The following is a 22,423-nucleotide window of genomic DNA, read 5'->3' on the forward strand; positions in this document are numbered from 1 at the left end:
GTGGCCTGCACGGTGTAGAAGATACTGACACACACTTTAACTCACCACATGACGGGGCCCACAATTCTCTGCCCTCACTAAATTGTATTTACTAATGCTAAAGAGAAGAGGCCCATGTTAAGAGGTCCAGCTGATTTGATTTGAACATGGTACACAATGTTTTTGCAACAGAATATTTTTCAAGGGACATTCTGCTTATTGCACCGAGGAACCAAGTCATCGAGGTTACCCAGAGGAATTTTTGGTGGAGGATCCAGAAAAAACAGACACAAGTTTTGAAAGCTGAAACTGCGGAGGCTCATACTTCCACTGCTTCTTATTTTTGTGTTTACAATCACATCCCTTTTTTTGTGATTATATTCAACAAGTTCATGCAAAGTTCTAATAAAATGGGGATTCAATCTAAATTCTGATCCGGTTGGACGATTTTCACAGATGCATGTCAATCAGAAACACGTACGTTATGTTCCTGCTTAGCAATACTTTTTATTATGTTCGGAGAATTTCTGAGTTTGTTTATGGTTGCACGGGGAAAGATCTAAGAGAGAACCAACGTCATTACTGACCTCAATGATTAAAACAAAATGGAAAAACATTTTTTGTCTAGCTGCTTACGCGAACCAGAGTTTTTGTTCAGGTTTCTGCCAACAACGTTTACTTCCTGATATTGTTTAAACTAACAACTGGAAAAGCAATGCTACATTGAACTAAGCTTGGATGCAATAATTGGAATCTTAGAATTGATCCATTCAATGGCGAATAGAGCACTTTACTACTATTTTCTGTGATATACCTTTCATTCATTTAGAGAAACCACAAGACACAACCCCTTTAGCTAGAATGACGACTATGTTTTTTGTAGAATGTTTGTATTTGTTGAGGGCCTCGCGTTGTTTTGATTTGTACAAAATAAAATGATCGAGGCAACATAGTTTACCTGTGAAAAGCACATCTCCTCCATCCAGTGTGGCGTTCTCATCAGTCATTTCCACGATGTTCAGATTCAATTCCTTCAGAGCTGCTTTCATTGCCTCCGTCTGGAACAACCACAAGGACACAAACAGAAATACACTTAAAACATCTGCTGATATTAAACAAACAACTGTGATGACGTGGAGTAAGCTACACCACTGAATTTCCTCTCTCCAGGATTATTATGATAGGGTTCGGTTTTAATCAGACATCTGTAAACAAGATGATACAAATCAGGCTGAGGATTTACACTGGATTTCTTTAAGGCACAGTGTTTAGCAATACCCAGATTTCTGAGATTGAGTGCGCTGAAACAAAACCTTTTTTTTCTCCAACAGGTTTCGATGACATCACTTAATGAGCCATGAAATGATGTCATTTTGGAGGAAGTACGTTAACATTTTTACAAGGCAGGGCCTGTGGAAAATAGGTACGCTGAAGGACTAACACAAACTCTAAAAAAGCCTCTTCCTGTCCTCAGGTTCTGGGTCATCTGTTTTCCATACATTTATAGGAAGGAAGTAAAATGATGGCTGCCACCCGGATAAGATCAACATAAATTATGGAATGCATTCCCTGGATGGAAAATGAAGGGCACACCACATTTAACCTGTATGTCCTCTCGACTTAAATGGAAACCTGAGGATTGAGCAGGTCTTTTTTTTTTGGCTGAACTTTGGCTGGTCTGTTCTCCTGTCTGACCACACAATGTGATTTTACTGTCCTGTATTTGGGGTTCCTGCGGGAGTAGTTTCCAAGGCCAGTCATGTTAGCGAGAGCATCAGTGTTTCCATAAGCCCTATCTCACTATGACCTCAGCCTGCTCACTGAGCTTTTTGGCTAACACAATGTTTCTGCTTCTCCTCATTTGTGGAGGGCCACACCATGAGGTCACTCAGGTAGACGCATGCACTTCCCAGAAAGCACAATAAATGCCTGCAAGCGCATAAAAGACTACACAACTCTCCTTTGATTATGAACTTATACATTGTGGTTTAATACTTAGTCACAAGTAAGGAATAAGTAACTAGCTATACCTAGTCATTTATATCAAGGCAACACCTCTCTGTATAGTACAATACAGTTTAACAGAAGTACAATCTACATCCTACAAAATGATTTCAAAGTTGACTCAACATCTCTCTAAGACAGTTTGAACAAAAACTGAACATTATAAATATGTCATGTCTGATTTAATCCAAGACTATTGTAAAAGATTGCATTAGTTTAGTGTACTAAACTCATAACTGCGATTATGTTCAATAATGACATGTATACAGCAGTTTTTTTTCCTATGACCTTTCCTTTATATAACCATGCCACAGTTGCAACTTTCCAATCCAATCACTTTCAAGAAGACAGACAGTCTTTCCTTTTCAATGTTTCATCTGAAAGAATTCTGCTCATCTTGACGTTTGTTCTTTAAACAGGAAGAACACAACGTCCTTCCAAGTAACTGGGTTCCTGATTCATTAGTGGTCTCTTAAAGCAACAGCGGGCACCATAATGAGTGAAGTTTAGAGGTAATTTCCCCCTCAATTTAATTATCCAAAGCCAGGACACCGCTAAGGAACTATCTGCAATTAATGAGTTAAGTTTGTAGGTGTTTTGGGTGGCAAATAAACATTTGAGACTGATTCTGATTAAGTAAACAATGTGCTTCTGATGTTTGTTTATAATGTGTTAGGTTTGTCTTGTGACCTATTGCTGTGGAGTCCTTGCTGCTACTCCGCCACTGATTCATCATTTATGAGGAAACTCAGTTGAAACACTGGAAATATTAACATTCTTCATTTGTCATGTCTGTGCCTATTAGCCATGTTAGTTATTTCACAACAAAGCTTGAGAGCAAAGGCCTAATATTTATTCCCCAGTCCAGATCATATTGAGTACAAAACTAAAATACATTTCAGAGAAAGACCTTTCCCAATAATACCACACAGAATATACAGACTGTGCTGTCTCCACATTATCAGCCACTGATTTTTCTTTCTTCTTCTGTCTGTACTGTAGCACACTGCAGCCTCCACTATCAAAGTAGATGTCTGCCCAAGAATCTGCAGGACTGCATGAAGCAGCTCTTTACCTCAGCTCTCTGGCATTTCCTCTGACATCACTGGAGGTGATGTGACCCAAAGGGTGTTTAGGCCCCTCCTTCACCATGGGAAATGTAATGGCCCCTTTACATAGACAACAGTGTGATATCTGCTCGGTGTGCGTGTGTGGTAGAGAACATCAATTAGTCCTTAAGCACAGGCACAATAAATATGTTGCTTGGACTAGTTATTTAGTACACACAGAAGGAGCAAAAAGAGCTAGAAGGAGCTAAACAACATTTTAAAAAAAGATCATGAATTAGTATCATTTCATTCCAAGTTAAGGGAAGATTGAGTGTAGCGAGGTAATGGTCTTGTGTTTACAGTTTGTGAATGGTCCCGCATAGATATAGACTACACAAAGATAAATTATTAAACTCAAAATGTTTACAATGAGCATTTGCTGAGATTCAGCTCCATTTAGCTGGCTAGCTTTTCAACTGTGCCAAACTCAATTTGGACAGGAAAGGCATTGGACATGGTTGAGAGGAACTTTTGGGCTACCAACATTTTTTTTGGTAGAATGAACCAAAATAAATCGATTTTATGTTTAGATAATTGAATAACTTTATCTCCAAAGCATGTGTTCAAAGTCCCGAACAATCTAAGTTTCAGACGGCGTAGCAACACTCAAATCTTGAACAAAAATGCTATGCGTTGCTGAATCTTATCCCATATGATGCTAAGTCTAATGGCTTGAGATTGTGGAATTGTGAAGCATTGAAGCAAATGTCCTTTGCACTGGAAGTATTTAAATGGCCATAAAGGGATGCACCTGCTCAACTGAAAGGTTTCCATTAGCTGTGGTGTTTAAACAATTTTCAGCTGGCACAAACAGGCCTGACATAAGCCAAGAAAACCCTCCTGACACAACACACTCCTCCTGACCTGCATTCTTGATGTAGTTAACTGCACATTTGGAAGCTGTCAGTAGCATGTTGTAGCAGAAACACAGATTCATTAAAGAAGGAGTGCATATTTGGCAGGAGTGCACATTCTTCCTGCTGTCACACATCCACTTCAAGGTTCAATGAGGCCTTTCGACCGGACATGACCCCCTACAATTATCCGATCTAAATCATCAATAAATAGCTGAATGGGTGGATCAAGGCATTTTCCAATAAAGCAGCCAGTGAATGTAACCTCACCTGCATCAGTCTAATAAAATGAATGTGTGTTGATGTTTCTTTCTACTGGCCATGGAAGAGTATTAAGTGCTGTCTTCATGATTGAAAAAACAATAAGCATGCAACTGTTAGTTCTTAACAGCTCCCCTTAGAAACACTGCTAATCACAGAAGATTAGGGCCGCTATTAAAGTTAATGTTTCCTAATGGCATTTTGCATTTACAGGAGAGTGAATCTATCCCTTGGGTACATACACCAATTGCAGGTCCATCAATCATTAAGTCTGGTATGTCTTAGTCAATCACCTTATCTTGTTTTGCAAAGTTAAAGAGCTCACATACTGTAGCTGTATGACAAAGCAGAAATAGAGTAAAGGTTCAATAGACAGGAGGACATTTTCGGCATAGGGTTGTAGTCTTTAGAGGCTTACTTCAACATAATGACAGAATCATTTACTGTATTTGCTTTGCTCTCAAGAATTAGAGACAATTGATGTCAATTTCATGCCTGTACAGTAAGTAATGATAGCAGTTGTCCTTGATACAGCCTAAACTAAGCTGAGTGCTTCTGAAAAAGTGACAAACAAATCTTTCAACAGGTGCAGACGTGCAGAATACACCATCTTTAGTAACTCTGTCTCTCTTCCTTTTTTTCCCTTTCTCTCTTCCTCTCCTCCTTCACTATCTTGATTTCTTGCTTTATCTCTCACATTCCCTTTATTCTCTCTCGACCATCATGGCGGGGTCAAGAATGCTTCTAAGGTGGCTTCTAATGCAGAGTGGCCTATTATCTCTTACCGTTAGGGACATCCAATACCTCACCCTGCCTAGGTGCCAACTCACTTTGCCAGAACCTCCTCTCTTCTCCCTTCTACTTTCTATGCTTCTCTCTTCTTCCCTCCTCTCTCCTCCTTTTCCCCTGAGTGCTTGGCCAGGCGACATGCTGTTAGCCAGCACCCTGCTTTGAATGAAAAAGGCCTTTTAAAATTCATTAGGGGCTAAAGGCTTTGAGATTTAGACGGTCTGCCTGCCACATTCCTGCCGTTCCAGCCCAGGACAGGGAGACGGAGCAGAGAGAACAGCCTTTTATTTGGGGCTTTTTATGGACCCCGTCTCCATTCTCTCGCCCATGGTACCCGTTGATATCGCATTCAGCTAAAAAGGACCATCAGTCTGATAGAGCACGGTGAATTTGGAAAGGGAATAGTTTCCTCAACAATAGCATTCCTGAAGGTCATCGTAGCTTCCCTACACCAGGCAACGAGTCCCACGCTCCGACATAATGGGGACACAGCATTCCTCTGAGCCTCACACGCAAGGAGGTCAGCCTCTTTAAATGACACTTATCAGCTGCAGTTTGTGAGTTTATAAAGTGCATGAATCCAATGGCATATAATGCAAGACAAGGTTGGTAGAGACAACAAAGAGGACATTATGCAAGGATTTGGTCAAAATTGTTAAAGCTCTGTGTACATACAGTAAAGGGATGTTATAAGAGGACTGGGTGGCCCACCAAACATTTTTGAAAGAATGCCATGGCACAAACATTTGTAGACAAATTGCCTGTTTTCCCATCCTGCAGACATGGAACAGTATTTGCATTTGCCTGAGTTTTGTTTCTTGCCACCTGGTAAATATGTGTTCAACCATTTCAGCTCTGTTTTGGTCCCAACCATCCCCTGATATATCCTATGTTTATCAGCTAATTGGTAACAGTGTCTGCCTTTTGGTTTTGAGTAGTGTATGGTAAAGTAGAATAAGGAGAGAGATTTGAAGTGAGCAAGAGTAAACCAAAACAGTTAGGTTAATAATATGATACAAAAATCAATAGACCTGAGATGAACTGCAAGGTCAAGTGATCATTCCCTGCATCATTAACCTGTTAAGCCCTGAGCCTGTTTTTCAGGTCTCAGGCTCGAAAATGACATTCCCAGAACAAATTACCATATCTTCCCTTCTAAAAGGGTTAAATTAATAATCTTAGTTCTCAAAGTAATGATAAACCTGTGAGTTGGATGTAGAAAAGTCAGAATCAATATAGATGTTTTTTATTTTAAAGAAAATTCAGATTTGACATAGTAAAAAACTGTAAATTATAGTGTCCGTCCAAATATTCTTTTTTACTTATAGTGAAAACCACCCTTGGATGATGGGTTAGTAGACTAAAAGCTTTAGGAATCCAAAGTACAACATATAATAAGTACCCTGTATCAAGATTGATGCAAAACAAGTGACATTTGACCTTTTTAGAGAGATTTAGCAAAAAGAAACCACTTCTGGGGTCATTTGGGTGGATTTTCCATATCTCTGGCTTCCCTTGCTCGATTTCGATGGTTGACACATCTTTCTGACTGTTAGAGCCAATAGAATCGAAGGGGGAGTCCCCCACACACACTCATTGTGAAACAAAACGGTGGGGGCTTTGCGCATGTAATTTAGCATCAGAGTGAACCTACTGTATCTCTAGCTTTGACATCTGGAAACGGAAAAGCAGTTTTAAAGCTTATGGATTATCAGAAATAATTTCAAAGGGACACAGACACATTGGATTAACCTATGGATTAACTTCAGCAGCGTTTTTATTGTTTTAATGCCATTGAAGACCACTTTGGAGAGACTACAGAGCCAAGGTAAAAATGTTAGCATTTTTAGCTACCTAGCGTCACCTGTTTTGATGTCCGTTTTTGCTTATAACGTCGCCATTTCGTATAATTCAGTGATAATGTGGGTGTCCATCGATTCTGTGTCACCTCACGATGTGAAACGATGTCATGGATGTAGAGAACAGATAAATAATAAGGTTTTGTGAGTGATTTTCGGTGCAGTAAGGTGTTAGCATTTTTAGCTTGTTGCTAATTCAGAGGCTCAGTGTTAGCATTGTGGGTTTTCTTTTAAAAAAAAAAAAAAAAAAAGATCAGTTAGATGAGTTTCTTCCCATTACATGGATATAAAACATTCATAGTTTTATTAAATGAACATGCCCTCAGACACTGTTTCCTGCAAGATGTTGCGGCAGTGCCCCGGTACCGGGGTCTCTCGGGCTTAACAGGTTAAGGACTAAAATCGTAATTTGATCCATTGCTAATAAACTAATGACTCCAGCTTATGGGCTTCTCAAAAACAATCTGTCAAAACCGGCAACATATTGTTTCAATGAGCTGTGTTTAAACACAAACACAAAACAAGGGCTTTCTTGTATTGACAATGACATATAGGCACAAGTTTGAACGGGGGGGTTTGTGCGTCATAGCTGAGGGTTTGGCTGGACATCCATGGTACAGAGGATCGTAACAGATAGCAGAGGCCGAATGCCGAGGAAAGTTCAAAGACCAGCAAAATACAGAAGGGGAATAATGGCTGCATTTCAGGCAAATCCACTAAGTGGAATTTGACATAAATGCACAAATACCATTAGCTATTCAGGAACAAGGAGGATAAGAGGATAAAGATCTAAACCTTTCAGGTATTACGTCTCTGACGTCAAGGAGAATGCAAAAAGACAACTACCATTGTTGTGCGATTAAGTAGCTCAATTATAGATTTGTCAAAAGTTTGCTAGAAGCAGCAGTTTTATGTGCTGTTTACACGGGAACGAAACGGGTTGTATCCGCTACTTTTCTCTTTCGTATAGCACGTTCGTTCACACGAGGCCGTAACGGAACCGCGGAAACGGACCCCTAAAATTATAATGGGTCCCAAGGTGGATAGATCTGCGGACGGAACGCTCTGGGGGGCCAAACGGCTCTGTGTGTACGTCCTATACGATCATTTTCCTGATAACGAAGAACAGGGCCGGTCCTTAGCATTGGCGTTATAGATGTTCGCCTAGGGCGCCAGATCTGGGGGGGCGCTGCGCTGGCAGCTCTGGGAGGGGGAAAAACATTTTTGACCGTTGGTGCTCATCCTAATTTTCGGCCTTGATGTAACAACATTCATAATTAAGTAAATGTAACACCCTTTTCACGGTTACACTTTTCATTTGCCCTGTACGATGGGCGCTGTAAGTGATGAAAGTGGGGGATGTTGGCTTATCTGGCCCCCGCTGCTTACAGCCAAAGTGCGAGTGAGCGTGAGAGCGAGGTACCGGCGCTGTTGTTATTAGTACCTGGTGCTAGCTGCGCTAACGGATATAAGAAGAAGATGTTTCTACAACAAAGGTGGAGGGGAGCTCTCTCCTGACAGACTGAGACGCTGATAACCTCAGCTCAGTGAGGTAAAAGACTCTTGAGTGTTTAGAAAGTTAACTTTAGTCTAAGTTATCTCAGTGGGTCTCAAACGTTTTGATCACAATTTATGTAAACACATATTTCCAAGGCACTCCTTTATAATTATTGGGATAAACAGGTTTGAAATAATTTCAATGTATGTAGGACAGTAAACCAAAGATATCGTTTAAAACTGGAGAAATAAAAAATTGCATTACTAAATAAATGTTAACTAGGTAAAATAAGATATGAATGAACAACAAAAATAAAATAAGTTACATTTATTTGTTATTGGCTATGGTAGGTTATTGGTTATGTTCACATACTTATTTGATTATTAAAATGTAAACCGATCTTTTTCATATGGGTGTTTAGAGTTGTAGTCCCCTAGATCTAGTCTCTCGGCTAGAGTCGGCCCTGACGATGAAGCCATAGCCCTGACGATGAAGCCATAGCCCCGCCTCTGCTGCTCACTGCTGTAGCATGGTCAGTAGCTACTGTCAGTAGCTACTGCTACTGCTACTGACCATGCTACAGATGTTAGTGCAAAATCTACAGCTCCTCTACCACAACCATCAGCAACAAGTGGACATGGAGAATTACATGAACTACATGTTGCTAAATCCACCGCAGAGAATAAACAGAAGGGCAACCAGGCAACCATGCTCGGGGGTCTTCTTCGCTGCTTTTGGTGTATTTTGTGGCGGAAGTACAGCGCCACTTACAGGCCCGGCATATGTACTACATCGTCTCCAGCGGGTCGAGCGGCCACGTGTGAAGGGACACGTTTATTGAGCCGTATCCGTGTGAACGGAAGACTTTTTTTATATCGAATTCGGTTCGTTTCATTTGCGTTTCCGTGTAAATGAGGCCTTACAGGGCTTCTTTGCAAAGAGTACCTGAAGGCTTAACAATTGGATATCTTTATAATCTGTAATGGGGTTCTGAAAAGGCTGTTCTTACATTCATACACCTTTTACACATCCTTGGGTTAGGGTTAACCCTAACCCGATTGCAAATTCACACACTAACCATATAGAGAATGCACATAAAAGTAATATGAAAGTTGAAAGTTTTCCCATTGGAAATCTTTACAAAATGATTTATTTCCAGTCCACTTGCAGGAATAGTTAGCACAAAGAACACAACAAGCAATCATAAAGGAGTCACACAGGAAGTGCATGGTAAAAAGGGCCCAGTCTGATGCTGTCATGGTGATCAAATGGTACATTCCTAAAGGGAACTTACTGCAAAGCGTCACACTATCACTGCCTGTAACAAAAGTATGAAATGACTCACTTAATGGCAGCCAAGAGAAAACAAACCCCCCACGGCCTGTCCTTGTGTTATCCAAGCAAATCCAAGGTGTATGTTGGAACATACCTGTGGATTACAAAGCCATGGCATCCCTCCGCCCATACCCCTCTGCTTTAGGATTACACAAATGTTGAGAAGTGGGTCAACGTGAAGGCTTTCATAGTTAACAGTAGCAGATCTAAAGACCCCAGCACCACATCAACCACATGGATCTGGCAGGCTGCCTCGGTAAAAGAGCTGTTTTCTGCCAAACCGACTGCACTGTCAGATTGCTTTCACTTGGGGCTCCCAGGATATCAGGGCTCCGAGGAGGAAAATGCCAAACTAAAGTCCTATTTAGAAACATTTAAAGAGTTAGCAATAGCAGCAAGGCCAGTATTACACACATCATTTGACAAGACTATAAGAGAGGGAAGAACAAAGTAAAAATGAAGGCATTAACCCCCTAATTTTTAATAGAGGGTATTTAGTTTTATAAGAGCATATGGTCTGTGTGTGAGACTTAATTGCATTTAAGAGAGCTGAGAAAGGCTGATGTACCCTTCATGTAATAATAAATGAGTGGATGACCAGCAATGTAGAAACTAATTTAAAATGATACAATCTCTGTAAATCATGTTTGTATTAATGCTCCAGTAGCTGTTCATTAGCTTCTTCTTATATTTTTAAATGGATAATTCATCTCATTTTGAATATTTCAATGAACGTGGGTCTTAAGAGTCCTTGGGAGATGATACAAAATATTCACTTACAAGAAATATAAATAGTGGTTTCAATTTTTTGTGAAAGGTCTATCCAAGAGTGTTATATAAATGATCCACCTCAGTAAGATCAAAGCACAAAGGATCTGGGTCCAATTTTCTAAATGAATTTTTAAAGCTAGGAAGATCATAAAACTGCTTACACATCACAATAGATGTGACTGATAAGCCTTGTTCTGGTTCTTAGAAATGATTACAGATTAAGGAGCACCTCTGTAGAACATGTATTTAAGAATCACTGTTAGATAACACTCTTAGCCTTTAAGAGTGTTATCTCTGTTACCAAGAAAACGAACCCTGCACAATTTGAACCAGGACACATCAGGAATTAGAAGCAAAATATGCAGGAATGTGAAGTGAATGAAAAATATTCTGAAATGTTACAAATAAAGCAGAAGTGTTTTTTGTAACAACTTGTACCATAACACCGTACTTGATCACAGAACTCACTCGCATAGAGAGACACACAAGCAGAGCTGAGTACTGCATAAATAAACAGAAATAGGAATCCGTCCCAGAGCAAATAAAGTGTTCGCTCCAATCAGCAGGGTTGTAAAGAATGTGTCGGCTGCCTACCTCTCACTGTGACGGCTCCACAAATACAGAAGAGCTGCAGGCTAGGAACTTCTGGAAAGCAGAAGGATGGAGGCTGTTGGTTACGTATAGATGTTAGCCTCCACCATGGGGAAAAACAGAGGGAGCTTCAGTAAATACATCTCCACTTGGGACCGTCTCCTCCGTATTTATTGGGTTTGACCCCCCCAGACTGGACCTCTATACCCAAACAAGGGGGAAAAGACAATAAACGCACCTACCTCATGGAATATTAAAGTTCACCCTATTCTGGCTGCATTGTTCAGATAAAGTTAATATCCCATCATCTAAACGCCATGTGAAAACATAGCTACCACAGAAGGGGAAGACTTACTACACATTACATTCAGAGCCAATAATTCATGCTGAATTGCTGCTTCCTTTTCTAGGAAAATAAATATTTGGCAACTTCAACAAACACGTCTGCAATGCAGGCTGGATGGACGTCAGCAATGGTTGTTTTCACTCAATAAGAACAGCTTGCATTGCCCTCAAGGTCACTCAGCTCTACGGTATACCACCACAAGCAATGCTAATAAAATACTTTTATGACCACGATTTCCTGTGCTTCACGACACTAATTGGAAAAAAGTAAAGTATTCCAAAGAATGGCCAACACCTTACGTATGTATACGCACTTTGGTAGTAAATATTTAATGACTGAGAATAACACACAGAAAAAGTTGTATGGCATTTTTTCCTCCTGTTATTTTTTCCTTGAGGGAAACCCCAGTGGGAAATCCTACTCGTTGCCACCTTTGGCCTACCTGGGCTGACAGGACCACCCACAGCTCTAGTGAGGGATGACGAGGATTTCAAGATGAGCACATTGCGTATTTCAATCACTCCATGTGCTTAGTATAAAGTCTGTTTCTGAGCAGAAGGGCATATAGCAAAGTTTTGTTCATAGTACTTAAAGCAAAATGGTGGCTGTTATACATGTTTTTATTCTGTTTTCCATAAATGTATAAACCTAACAATCATACTTAGGACTTTGCAACATATATGGTATCAAACAATGTATGGACATTTGAATGTATTTTCAAACCATTTAAACCTTCCAATTGGTATCCATTATTTTCTAAACAATAAGAAAATATATTAGTTGAGCATACATTCAAACTTTCTTTGGTTCTGGAATATATCATACTAAACAAGTCTGTCGTTTTTGTTCAGATGACAATAATTATAAGAAAATTAGGTTTAGCCTTTTTAAATTAATTAGGAGTTTAATCTTCATAATATCATACTGTATTTCATGTTACTTGTTTACTCTATAAACCTCTGATGGGGAAACCCAACCAAGGCAAATAACATAATTTATCACTATCTCGATGGCTTCATTCCACTAAAGCCCGCGTCACACTGTCCCGAAATTGACACCAGATGGACACACGATAAAGGAAATGTTCAAATTCGGCTCTGATCGTAACAACATCGGGCCATTCGTGAGGGCATCGTAAGCCATCGTATGACCGCCGGTGGAGTTTCTCAGGCTCCGGCAGCAACTTCGTGAGTGGTGGCAAAATCTTTGGCATGCCAAAATATGCCGAAAGACCTTGCGAAGGTTCATTTTCGTGTTGAATTCGTGTGTCCATTTTGCCCTTCATAAGGCCATCGTGAGGGCATCTTGTCAAATCGTGTCATCTTCGTCTTTACTTCGTGTGATCATCGGTGCCATCGGGCATTTGACCTCACGAAGACAATACAAAGGAAACAAGAAGCTGCCCGATGGAAGGCAACACGATTACGTGAAGCCCTCGCAATGCTGTCGTGTAGCCATCGTATTATAGTACAATTTGTGTTCTGTGAAACTGAAAAGGATATTACATTGTTTTTGTTACTTTCGTTGCAATTGTATGTCTTAAATGTAATTTAGGTTAACTTCCGGTTTTATTTAGATGCTTTTATTTTGAAGGCGAGTTTACGCTGTTGACAGGAAGTTGTTGTTGCTATGGAAACAACATGACGGAGTGTGTGGTTCGGGTGCCATCGTGTGGCCTTCTGTAGGCATCGTACTTGCTTCGGCTGTTGCTTGGCTGTTGACCAAGTTCGGGGCCATCTTCGTGCGAAATTCACAATTCCATATTCTTGTGTCCATCTGGTGTCAATTCCGGGACAGTGTGACGCGGGCTTAAAGAAAGTCAAACAAGTCGAATCCAGATATATATTTTTAAAAAACACATACTGTAGCAATGGACATTTGTCCAAATGACAGCTCCACAAGTAAAGTTGAGAAAGTGTGTCCGGTCATTTGTTTGCATCAACCCTTTAATGGATATAAAACTTGCAAACACAGTGATAGGGACCTTCAAGGAGCTGGGAATAAAATATGGGCTGCTGGAAATGCCCAGAAGCTGTTGTTGAACAACTGTAGAGTACTCACTGTACTGACATTCGGAAACTAGATGAACTGTTTAGGAGGGTAATTTGCTTCAGCGGACATCTGACAGAAAGTTTTGTGGAAGAACATATGGTTTAGCATTGAAAAAGGGAACTAGAAGTTGAATGGAAAGTGGAATGCCTGACAACTGTCACCCGAAGTAATTTCCCATAACCTGTCAGGCTTTCCGAGCACTGTGGTTAACCGACTCTTATTACCCTTAAATAATCAAAACTTGGCCCGGGTGTCCCGTGTACCAAATATGATTCAATTGAGGCGATTCCAGTAGGAATCCCCATTGTGTTTGTTTTTGTTCCATGGGTTGAGGCCCCTGGAAAGCCAAAGTAAAAATACCCAGAGCTCCCACATATTTAAGCTGTTTCAACATTTGTGAGGCCCAAGGTGTGCCACAGAACGGAATGTCCAACTACGAAGGTTTTGTCTGGATTTATGTGGCCCGGAGACTGACCCACCATGGCTTTTCAAGGGGAGGAAGACAGATATGTTTAGTTCTTTGAGTCTAGTGCAAATAAGGGAGTACAGAGCTACAAGTAAGGTCAAGAGAGGAGGGCAGTTTGGGTGAGTCACGTAAAGATGAAGTTCTTGTTCAAGGCTTCCCCCACTCCCTCACTCATCCCTCCCACGCAGGGACTCCTCTTAGTTTATAGTGCCTGCTTGCTCATAGTAGAGGAACCCCGGCTAAGAGTTCAGGAAAGCCACAGAGAAGAGGAGGGTGGATAAGGGCAGTGAGATGCAGAGAATTTGACCTCACTTGATATGAGGAGTGTGACTGGCAAGGGATCTTCCCTTAAGAATTCCTCCCCCCATGTGCTCTGTTAGTTTTTGTTCAAACTGTTGACATTCTGAATATCTACTGGGAAAAAAAGTAAACCAAAATGTGGCTGTGAGCTTATATAAGCGAAGTATTTGACCACCTTTTAAAGCCACACATACTGTCTGGTACATAATATGTTTATATCTCTCATATCTGCATTCCTTTCATTGTTGAGGTGTTCCAGCAGTTGCTCCTCTTTGCTCTGTCCAGAATACTAAAAACAGCATGGAAATACTGCAGAAAGAAAACCCCATCATACCACACGTTGACACCCACGATTTCCAAAGAATGTAATGGACGTGTTCCCAAAAAGGAAAAAAAGGAGAGTTTGCCAGGCAAAGTACAGACTTACTGCCCATTAAGAGGGATTTCCCAAAACAGCCATGTGAAGTTAGATGTATGGGAGGGGCTGGTATGGAAAAAGGAGGAAAAGGGCTATGTGTTTTAATCTTGAAAGAGAAAAAGAACAAGTTGGGCCAAAAGGTTTCCCATAAATGTTAATGAAGGGCTTTCCCAGAAACATTTTTTTTTCTCCTTTCAGCATGAAACAAGAGGTCAGGTGCTAATGTTAACCAGCAGGTTCCAGGATCCAGGGATCTGCTTTTAAAGTATAGTAGAACCATGTGGAATTAACTATACTACAGGGATTTAGCGGTGAGAGAGTTACCTCTACATGATGATGTGTTTGAAGAATTGAACAGACCATGTGCAGTGAGAAGCACAAGGATATGAGAAAAGCCAAGATGATTTTTTTGGTTTAGAAATAGAAATCATATGAACACAGCTAGACATGTCAAGGGTGACTCTACAGATATACAATCCTGTGGCATGCATGCAGATGTTACTTTGAATATTTAAAAGGTTAATATGTTGGTTGTTGATTGGCGGACATATTGATGTCATGGTCCCTCAGGATGGCCGGCAAAATCAACTTGTAGTTATTCATTAGCGTCAATTCTGAGTCTGTTTTTTTTTAAGGATTCAATATCCTTAAAAAAAAAGACAACGCATGAGATCAGCGGCATCGAAAATATAACATTTACTCCTGTATTTCATCTGTATTGTAGAACTTAACTTGGGCTATTGTAGACACTGTTTTCTCTCTTTGAAAGTGTGTCATTCCACAATATTGTGGGTTTGGGTTAGCTTGAGAAAGATGTCAAAATGCTGAATAAAAATGGTGAACATTTTACTGTTGAGTGTAGAGGCCTTTTTGTACTTTAAAAAAAAACAAAAAAAACATTCACTGTCCGGCTCTACAGACAATGTGATGAACCTACAGAGAATTATAACCTGCATTTACTCTCAATCATCTGGAACTCCCTTAAGTTTGCAGAAAATTACAGAGTTAGGCCGTCAGCATGCCTTGTAGAAAGCTTGCCTGGTAGCGTGTTAGTCAGCCTGTTAACTAGCAAAACAGTAAGCTTGTCCTTCTATAAATCATCTAGCTAACTAGTCTGAAAACAGCCCTTGGCAGGCTTTTTCTGCTCTTCTGTCAGTGATGACAGGCTGCCAACAGTCGGACCCATCCAGCTATGTCTTTGAAGCTGCACATGTAACCCATGTGTGTGTCTAGGAGGGCCACAGGCACTCCCTCGCCTACCTCGCTCTGTTGAGGCCTGGACTCACAAGGCCAAAGACCTTTCCTCTTACCCTCGGGCCTCCATGCAAAAACATCGCCACTTCAGCCAAACGAGACAGACTGTAATGGAAACTGCACACTTTCCAGACACACGAGGGAATAGCAAGCACCTCCGCCTGAGCCCCGTCAGAAAAAACATACATAATACCAGCCATGCCCCCCCATCTTCCCATTCTCTCTGCTCGTCTGGACATTGGGACGTCTTGTATTTCAGGAAATAACTGGGCAGGTTTCATAATGATGAGAATACATTATAAACGCTCAAGTCAGAGGATGTGGAAGATATATAAAATATATTAAAAATCATTCTTGTAGAATATGCAGCCCTATCTGTGTACCTGCGAGGTTTGGGGAGGTTGATACATTTCTGCCAAATGTCTTTAAGTCTAATAAAGTCCAGATATTAAATTAACTGACATCTGTATGCTGCATCATAGAGCTAAAACAATACAGATTGACTGATCGATCATTTTTGCTGATATATCTAAAACTGATTCAAAGGGTTACATTAGGATGTTCCCCATGACTCTATTTCTGTCTGACAAAGAGTACAGTTTTAAAGGTCCCATGTCATGGCCATTTCTACTGATCATAATTCCATTGTTGAGGTACATTATACTAGAATAGATTTATACTGTGCAATTTTCCACAGTGAGCCCAGTGTGCTCTGATTGGTCGGGATGTTGCGAGGCTCGCTGCTCAATGATCTGGCTTACTGGTGTGGTTTCCGGGTCGGTGATGCAGCGGGACAGCGCGAAATTCATCCTGAGCACACACAAACACTCACAGCCGAAGTAAAAACAATAAGTGTGGCTTGATATTGAGTAAGAAAAAGGTTTATAAACGCTGTGAGAATGGGTCTGCGGAGAGCATTTCTCCGCGATCCCAACTCGTCTATTACCAACCAGGGGACCCCCTGTTAGTTGAAAATGTACGCTAAAGGTCCCCACCCCTCCCGGTGTGTGAGGAGCTCCGCAGATTGGTCCATTTTGGTTCCGGGAACCGCATGTTCCCGGAAGAAACACATGGAAAAAGAGAAATCTCCAACGAGGCGTTCTGGGGCAGCATAGACAGGTCTTTTCTGTGTTACTCGCTACAGGGTGTACTTTGAGGGTTTTTGACTCTGCAGACCGTTTACATGCAGAAAAACCTTCATAACACACAAGGGGACGGGTAATAACCAGAAAAGCATGACATGGGACCTTTAAATCCTGCTTTTGGTGTCAGGGTTTAATAAGGTTAATATGTCAGATTTAAAACAACAATGTAAATGAAACCGTGTTAAAGTGAAGTCCTGGCATCTGCTATGGGCTGATCACCGATTAGAGAAGAAGCTATAAGGTAAGGTAAGCAGTCACCCCCTCCCCCTCATTTCTCATTTCACCTGTATAGAAGTGGATCAAATATCGCCCTCCCCTCTCAATCAGCCCCCTTCCATCTGATAACCTATAGTGCAGTTCAGAAGCTCTTAAACTTGCCATTCTTAACATTCTCTGGATTCTGGATGGTGTGACCTCATTGGGTGAGCGAAGCTGGTAGGAAAATAGCCCCCGGCCGAGCCTTTGCTTCAACATGGAAACTTAAGCTAACAAAGAATGCATGACTATGTGCAAACTTGACTGTGGCTTCACTTGTGAGGGAGAACAACATGTTTTCCAATGCAGCCGTGTTTTCAGTCCAATGTGCAGATTGTTCTGTACATGCAAGTACCAAATGTTAGAATCTGTACGGTTCGTCTAAGTGAATAGTTATATGAAATGCATGCACACACACACACACGTACTCAAGGTGTCACTGCACCAATCTAGTCTTATATTCCCACCCTGTTGCCTGTCAGTATGCATTAAGGTACTGTAAAGAACATTTGAATTGTCACGGTTTTACAAGCTGATGCATAAATACATATATAGTATAGTATAATAACATAGTTAATGAGTGAATACCTTGCTGTTGTTTAATCATTTGGGATTTTAAATTATCTAGACTGGTTGGAGCTCAACTTTGCAGGTTTTTTGTAAGCACCAGAGATGATCTACATCACATTCAAGACGATATTGTGACTTTTGCCACGTTATTAAGGTAAGTGCACAGTTTTTTGTTTCACACCAACATATCTGTGGCTGTTAAATAATCCACTGTGCTCCCCAGCTGGTTGCTAACTAGTCTAATGTTTTGTGCTGACCAGGTTGTTTAGGCAGTGGGTTTTTAGAGCCGATTCAGTCAAAACAGCTGCCTGCTTCTGAATTAGATAACCTCTGTAGGGTTGTAACAGCTAGGTTCCAAAACAAAATCATCAAAGACCAAACATAATATTTGGAATATAAATATAGTCAAATTGACTTGATAGCAAACCATTGCCAACTAAATGTTTTGCAGAGCATCTAATTGATTGTATGTTTCTGCCTCACTTAGAAATAGATTAGAATGTTCCTGTTTTTTAACTCTGTTATGATCTCTGTGAACTATTAAGAAAGAAACATCATGACTCTCACTTTGCTAGATTTTTACCCAATTTCATCTCATTGCTGTTTCATGCCGGACAGGCAGCAAAGACCTGAGAGCTTGTCAGAGCTTGTTTACTGGAAACTGCTGTCTACAGTTTATACGGAGGGTTTATGAGAGCGGGGAGACTCAACTTTTTTAGCGAAAGAAAACAGTAAGCTAAAAGCTGCATTGAGCTGCAGAGAGGGTTAAATGTAAATTAGGTGGTTTAATACTACAGACAACCGTTTCAACAATGCATGGAATTACTTGTTTCAATGACACATTTTAAAGAGACACATCTAAGAAGATTTTGTTTGAAGACGCAAAAGCAAAATGAAGCAGGTTGATGCAGGTGTAGTAGAGGTGGATGCCGATGAGGAGGTGGCAGCGCTTGTGTGGTAATGCTTGTTGTAGTTCTGATGGTAGAAAGCAATTATATGGCCCTCTGCTTTATGGAATGTTCTTGGAATACAGAGCAAGCAGATCCATTAGGTTTGCTAATCAAGCAGAGTGTGTGTCCTTCTGTGTGTGTTTCTGTGTGTGTGTATTTGAGTGTGGGAGCATGTTGCATGCCTCTCACTGGAGCACATAATTACTAGCTGGTGATAAAAAGAGGAGAAGGGGGCATTGTGGAATAGCTGTGGCGTGAGTCGTCATTTCTGCTGGGGTTTATTGAATGACCATAGGTGGACATGATTAACTACATAGCTGGAAGCTCAGGTGCTCAGGTGCGCACACACACACACACACACACACACACACACACACACACACACACACACACACACACACACACACACACACACACACACACACACACACACACACACACACACACACACACACACACACACACACACACACACACACACACACCACACACACACACACACACACACACACACACACACACACACACACACACACACACACACACACACACACACACACACACACACACACACACACACACACACACACACACAATCAAGTAAATACCAGAATCGGCAAATGCTTCGAAAAATGGAACATGTTTGCTAAAGTGTCTCGTCGCCGAAAATGTGCAGCATACACACAAAGACAAACCACAACTTTGGAACGATCAGCACGTCAGGCAAAAAAAAAAAAAAAATGGAACGCTTTTTATACTCATAACTAGGCTCTGAAAACATTCATTTAGTCAGGCTCTGCTGAATCATTTACCAAAACTGAGGTGGAAAAAATATATAAGCACGAAGTCTGGCTTTTACGTAATGCCAGCAGCAGTCAGTCAGAACCACAGGATGCATACAGGGAAGCAGAGAAAACAAACACTGAAGGATGTCCTTTCTGCATACTTGATGCTTTTCCCAGCCGCAAATACCAAAGTTAGCCCGGGACACTGCAAAACAGATTCAGTCTAAACCGACCTGCGAATTTACCTTATAAGGGTTTGAATACTTTGGGCCTTAGGTTGGGTTTATATGTGTATACGTGTCTGTCTGTGCGTAGGTGTGCTGGAAGAGCGAGGATAAGTTCAATATTTCGCACAGCTGGTTAGTCTTTGTTATCATCTAGAGATGGGGCCTCTGGCAGCTTTGGCGGTGGTTTAGGAAAGCTTAAAGCAGATGAAGTAGAAAATTCCACGGTTACCACTTGGTCTAACATCATTTTATCCTAGTGGTCCAAGCCAGCAACACACACAGACACAGAAAACCTCCTGGTGGTAGTTCTGAACTGGAACATTGTTGGAATTCTGGTAACTTCCATCCAAAGCCTCCCCTTCCTCTGCAGTTCTTGAAGTTTATGCATGATTAGGGATAATATTTACTGCAGTCTGCTCCACCACGGCTATTGGTTAGTACTCCTCACATCACAGTACTTATATGATTATTGTTTTCTTAAACCAATGCAACCAATGCATTCATAGTTAATTAAAAGTACCCCCTGTATTTCAAAAAATATGATATAAGATGATAAAATGTGTGGTTTAGGGGTTAAGATACATATAATTTACAGTGATGGCAATGTCCCCGGTTTTGTTGCATGTCACACCACCTCTGTCTTTGCCACTTACCTTCACTATCTGTATTTTTACTGTGGCTTATTCAAAAAAGACGACATTTCCAAATAAATCTATGAAAATGCATCTACAAATCCTTAAGAATGATTTTACTTAGAGAAGGGAAATAAGAAAAACAAACTGAGAGACCATGGGTTTGCTGAGAATAACAAATGCCTGTCCAAACAGCTTAGGTCAGAGGAAATGGCTTTCATACATTTGTATAACCTCAGAACAAATGCAAAGATGTCACAAGGATTCATTCAAATTAAAATAATCGAAAACAACAACCCATCAAACTATATGGATCTGATTGATGAATCGGAGTTCTTCTGATGTTTGTATCACATTTCAAAAAATTGGAAACCAGTCAAAACTATTGCCATAAGTTGTGTGAGGACATCTTGATATGAATTTGGTCAGTTAAGCAATGTGTACTCTGACACAGGATGTGACTGCTACATATTTCTATATTTAGACTATTTGTTACAATAGTTTTGTATCTTCTGTAAGGAATGTGCTGTCAGGAGGTTTCATGTCTGTACTCCTGCAAACGGAAGTTAACCAAAGTAAAATGACTGTTCAGTATGTCAGATCTCATCATGGTGGTTCACACACAGCTGCGAGTCTGAAACAGTATACTGATTAAGACGCCGGGACCCTTGAATACATGTGACACATGAACAAGCTACCTTAAGTGCGCTCATTATGGCAGGCATGAAGGAGCAACGCATGCCCAGCCTTCTGCCTTACAGGGGCACAAAGTTCAACCTTGAGGTCAGGAGGAAAGATGTAGCAGTTCACAGAGACAGCACACACTCACACAGCCATACATGCATATAATCAGAGAAGAATGCACGTGCATACACTCAGAGTCAGACCCTTGACTTCTCTAATCAACAGCTGCTGAGGAACACATGCAAGAGTGCCGACTTCATGCCAACGATAAGAGTAATACCTCACTTTGGAGTCACAGTTCACGGCTGGACACGATGGCAAATTCCTTTTGAAGTGCTGAACAAAGGCTGTTCATTTAGGGTCCCAGCTATGTTTAGACCCCTACTCAGGGCATGCAGTCATTGCTTTAAATCTCAATGCATGTTGGACTGTAGAACTCTTGAGAAATGTCTCTGCCCACACACAATGTGAGTGACAGAAAGCTAAGCAGCACATCAAAAACCTATGAGTAGTAAGATAGTGGAGTAAAAGGCAGTTTAATAGAAAATGTACTTTCTTATGCTTTCCTTTGAAACGTCTTTAGAATTGAATTAGTTTATCAACATTTCCAAAATATTTGGCTCACACCCAGTGGCGGTTCTTGACCAATTTTACTGGGGGGTCCAGGCTGGGGCTAGATATTTTATGAGAGGGGCACAATAAACGTGGGTTAAAAAAGACAAAGACAGTATAAAGTAAGTTAATTGTTTAGTAACAATTAAGTACAAACATTGTTTCAATATATTTTTTCATTTACAGTACTTGTTTTAGTAAGTCAATTACAACTTTATGAAATGACATAAACAGTATTTGCTGCAACACTGAATATAAGGCAGTGAACAGTTCAATCTCTACTGTACATCCGGGTCTCTGCATCCCAGGCTGAAGTTTTCTCTTCTAGAATTTCACATAACAGAAACAATATCCTGCGATTGTCTGTGATTTTTAGTCTTGCAATGTCTAGGTTTGAATCTTACTTGAAGTAAAGAGAGAACAGCCTCTGGTCGGAGATGACCAGTGTAGTTTTTTGTATCCTGCGCGCATCAGCCGGCCAGTGGCGGTGTATCGCTTTAAGGGGTCCGACTAGAATGCTGAGTTACATTATCTGCCTCTCGTACCAGCGCTTTAGCCAAGAAATCGTAATATTATCAACTTTTCTTGATTTCCCGCCCCCCCCAGAACCGCCCCTGGTCACACCATCTAAAAAGGTCTCTGAACAGTGATTGCGTGCAGAATTTGTCACAAAGGAT

At 40.8% G+C, this 22,423-nt stretch overlaps 1 protein-coding gene across 1 annotated transcript in view; it reads right to left on the bottom strand.

Annotated features, from left to right (window-relative positions):
- The window catches only part of ddah1 (dimethylarginine dimethylaminohydrolase 1), a 69,716-nt gene that overhangs the window by 18,243 nt on the left and 29,050 nt on the right, over nucleotides 1–22,423 (bottom strand). Inside the window, exon 2 of the mRNA XM_034147468.1 lies at nucleotides 938–1,037. Coding sequence (XP_034003359.1) covers nucleotides 938–1,037 — 100 coding nt within the window. The remainder of the gene's footprint in view (nucleotides 1–937; nucleotides 1,038–22,423) is intronic.

The sequence above is a fragment of the Trematomus bernacchii genome, unplaced genomic scaffold (genome assembly GCF_902827165.1).
Source record: "Trematomus bernacchii unplaced genomic scaffold, fTreBer1.1, whole genome shotgun sequence".
Classification (NCBI taxonomy): Eukaryota; Metazoa; Chordata; class Actinopteri; order Perciformes; family Nototheniidae; genus Trematomus; species Trematomus bernacchii.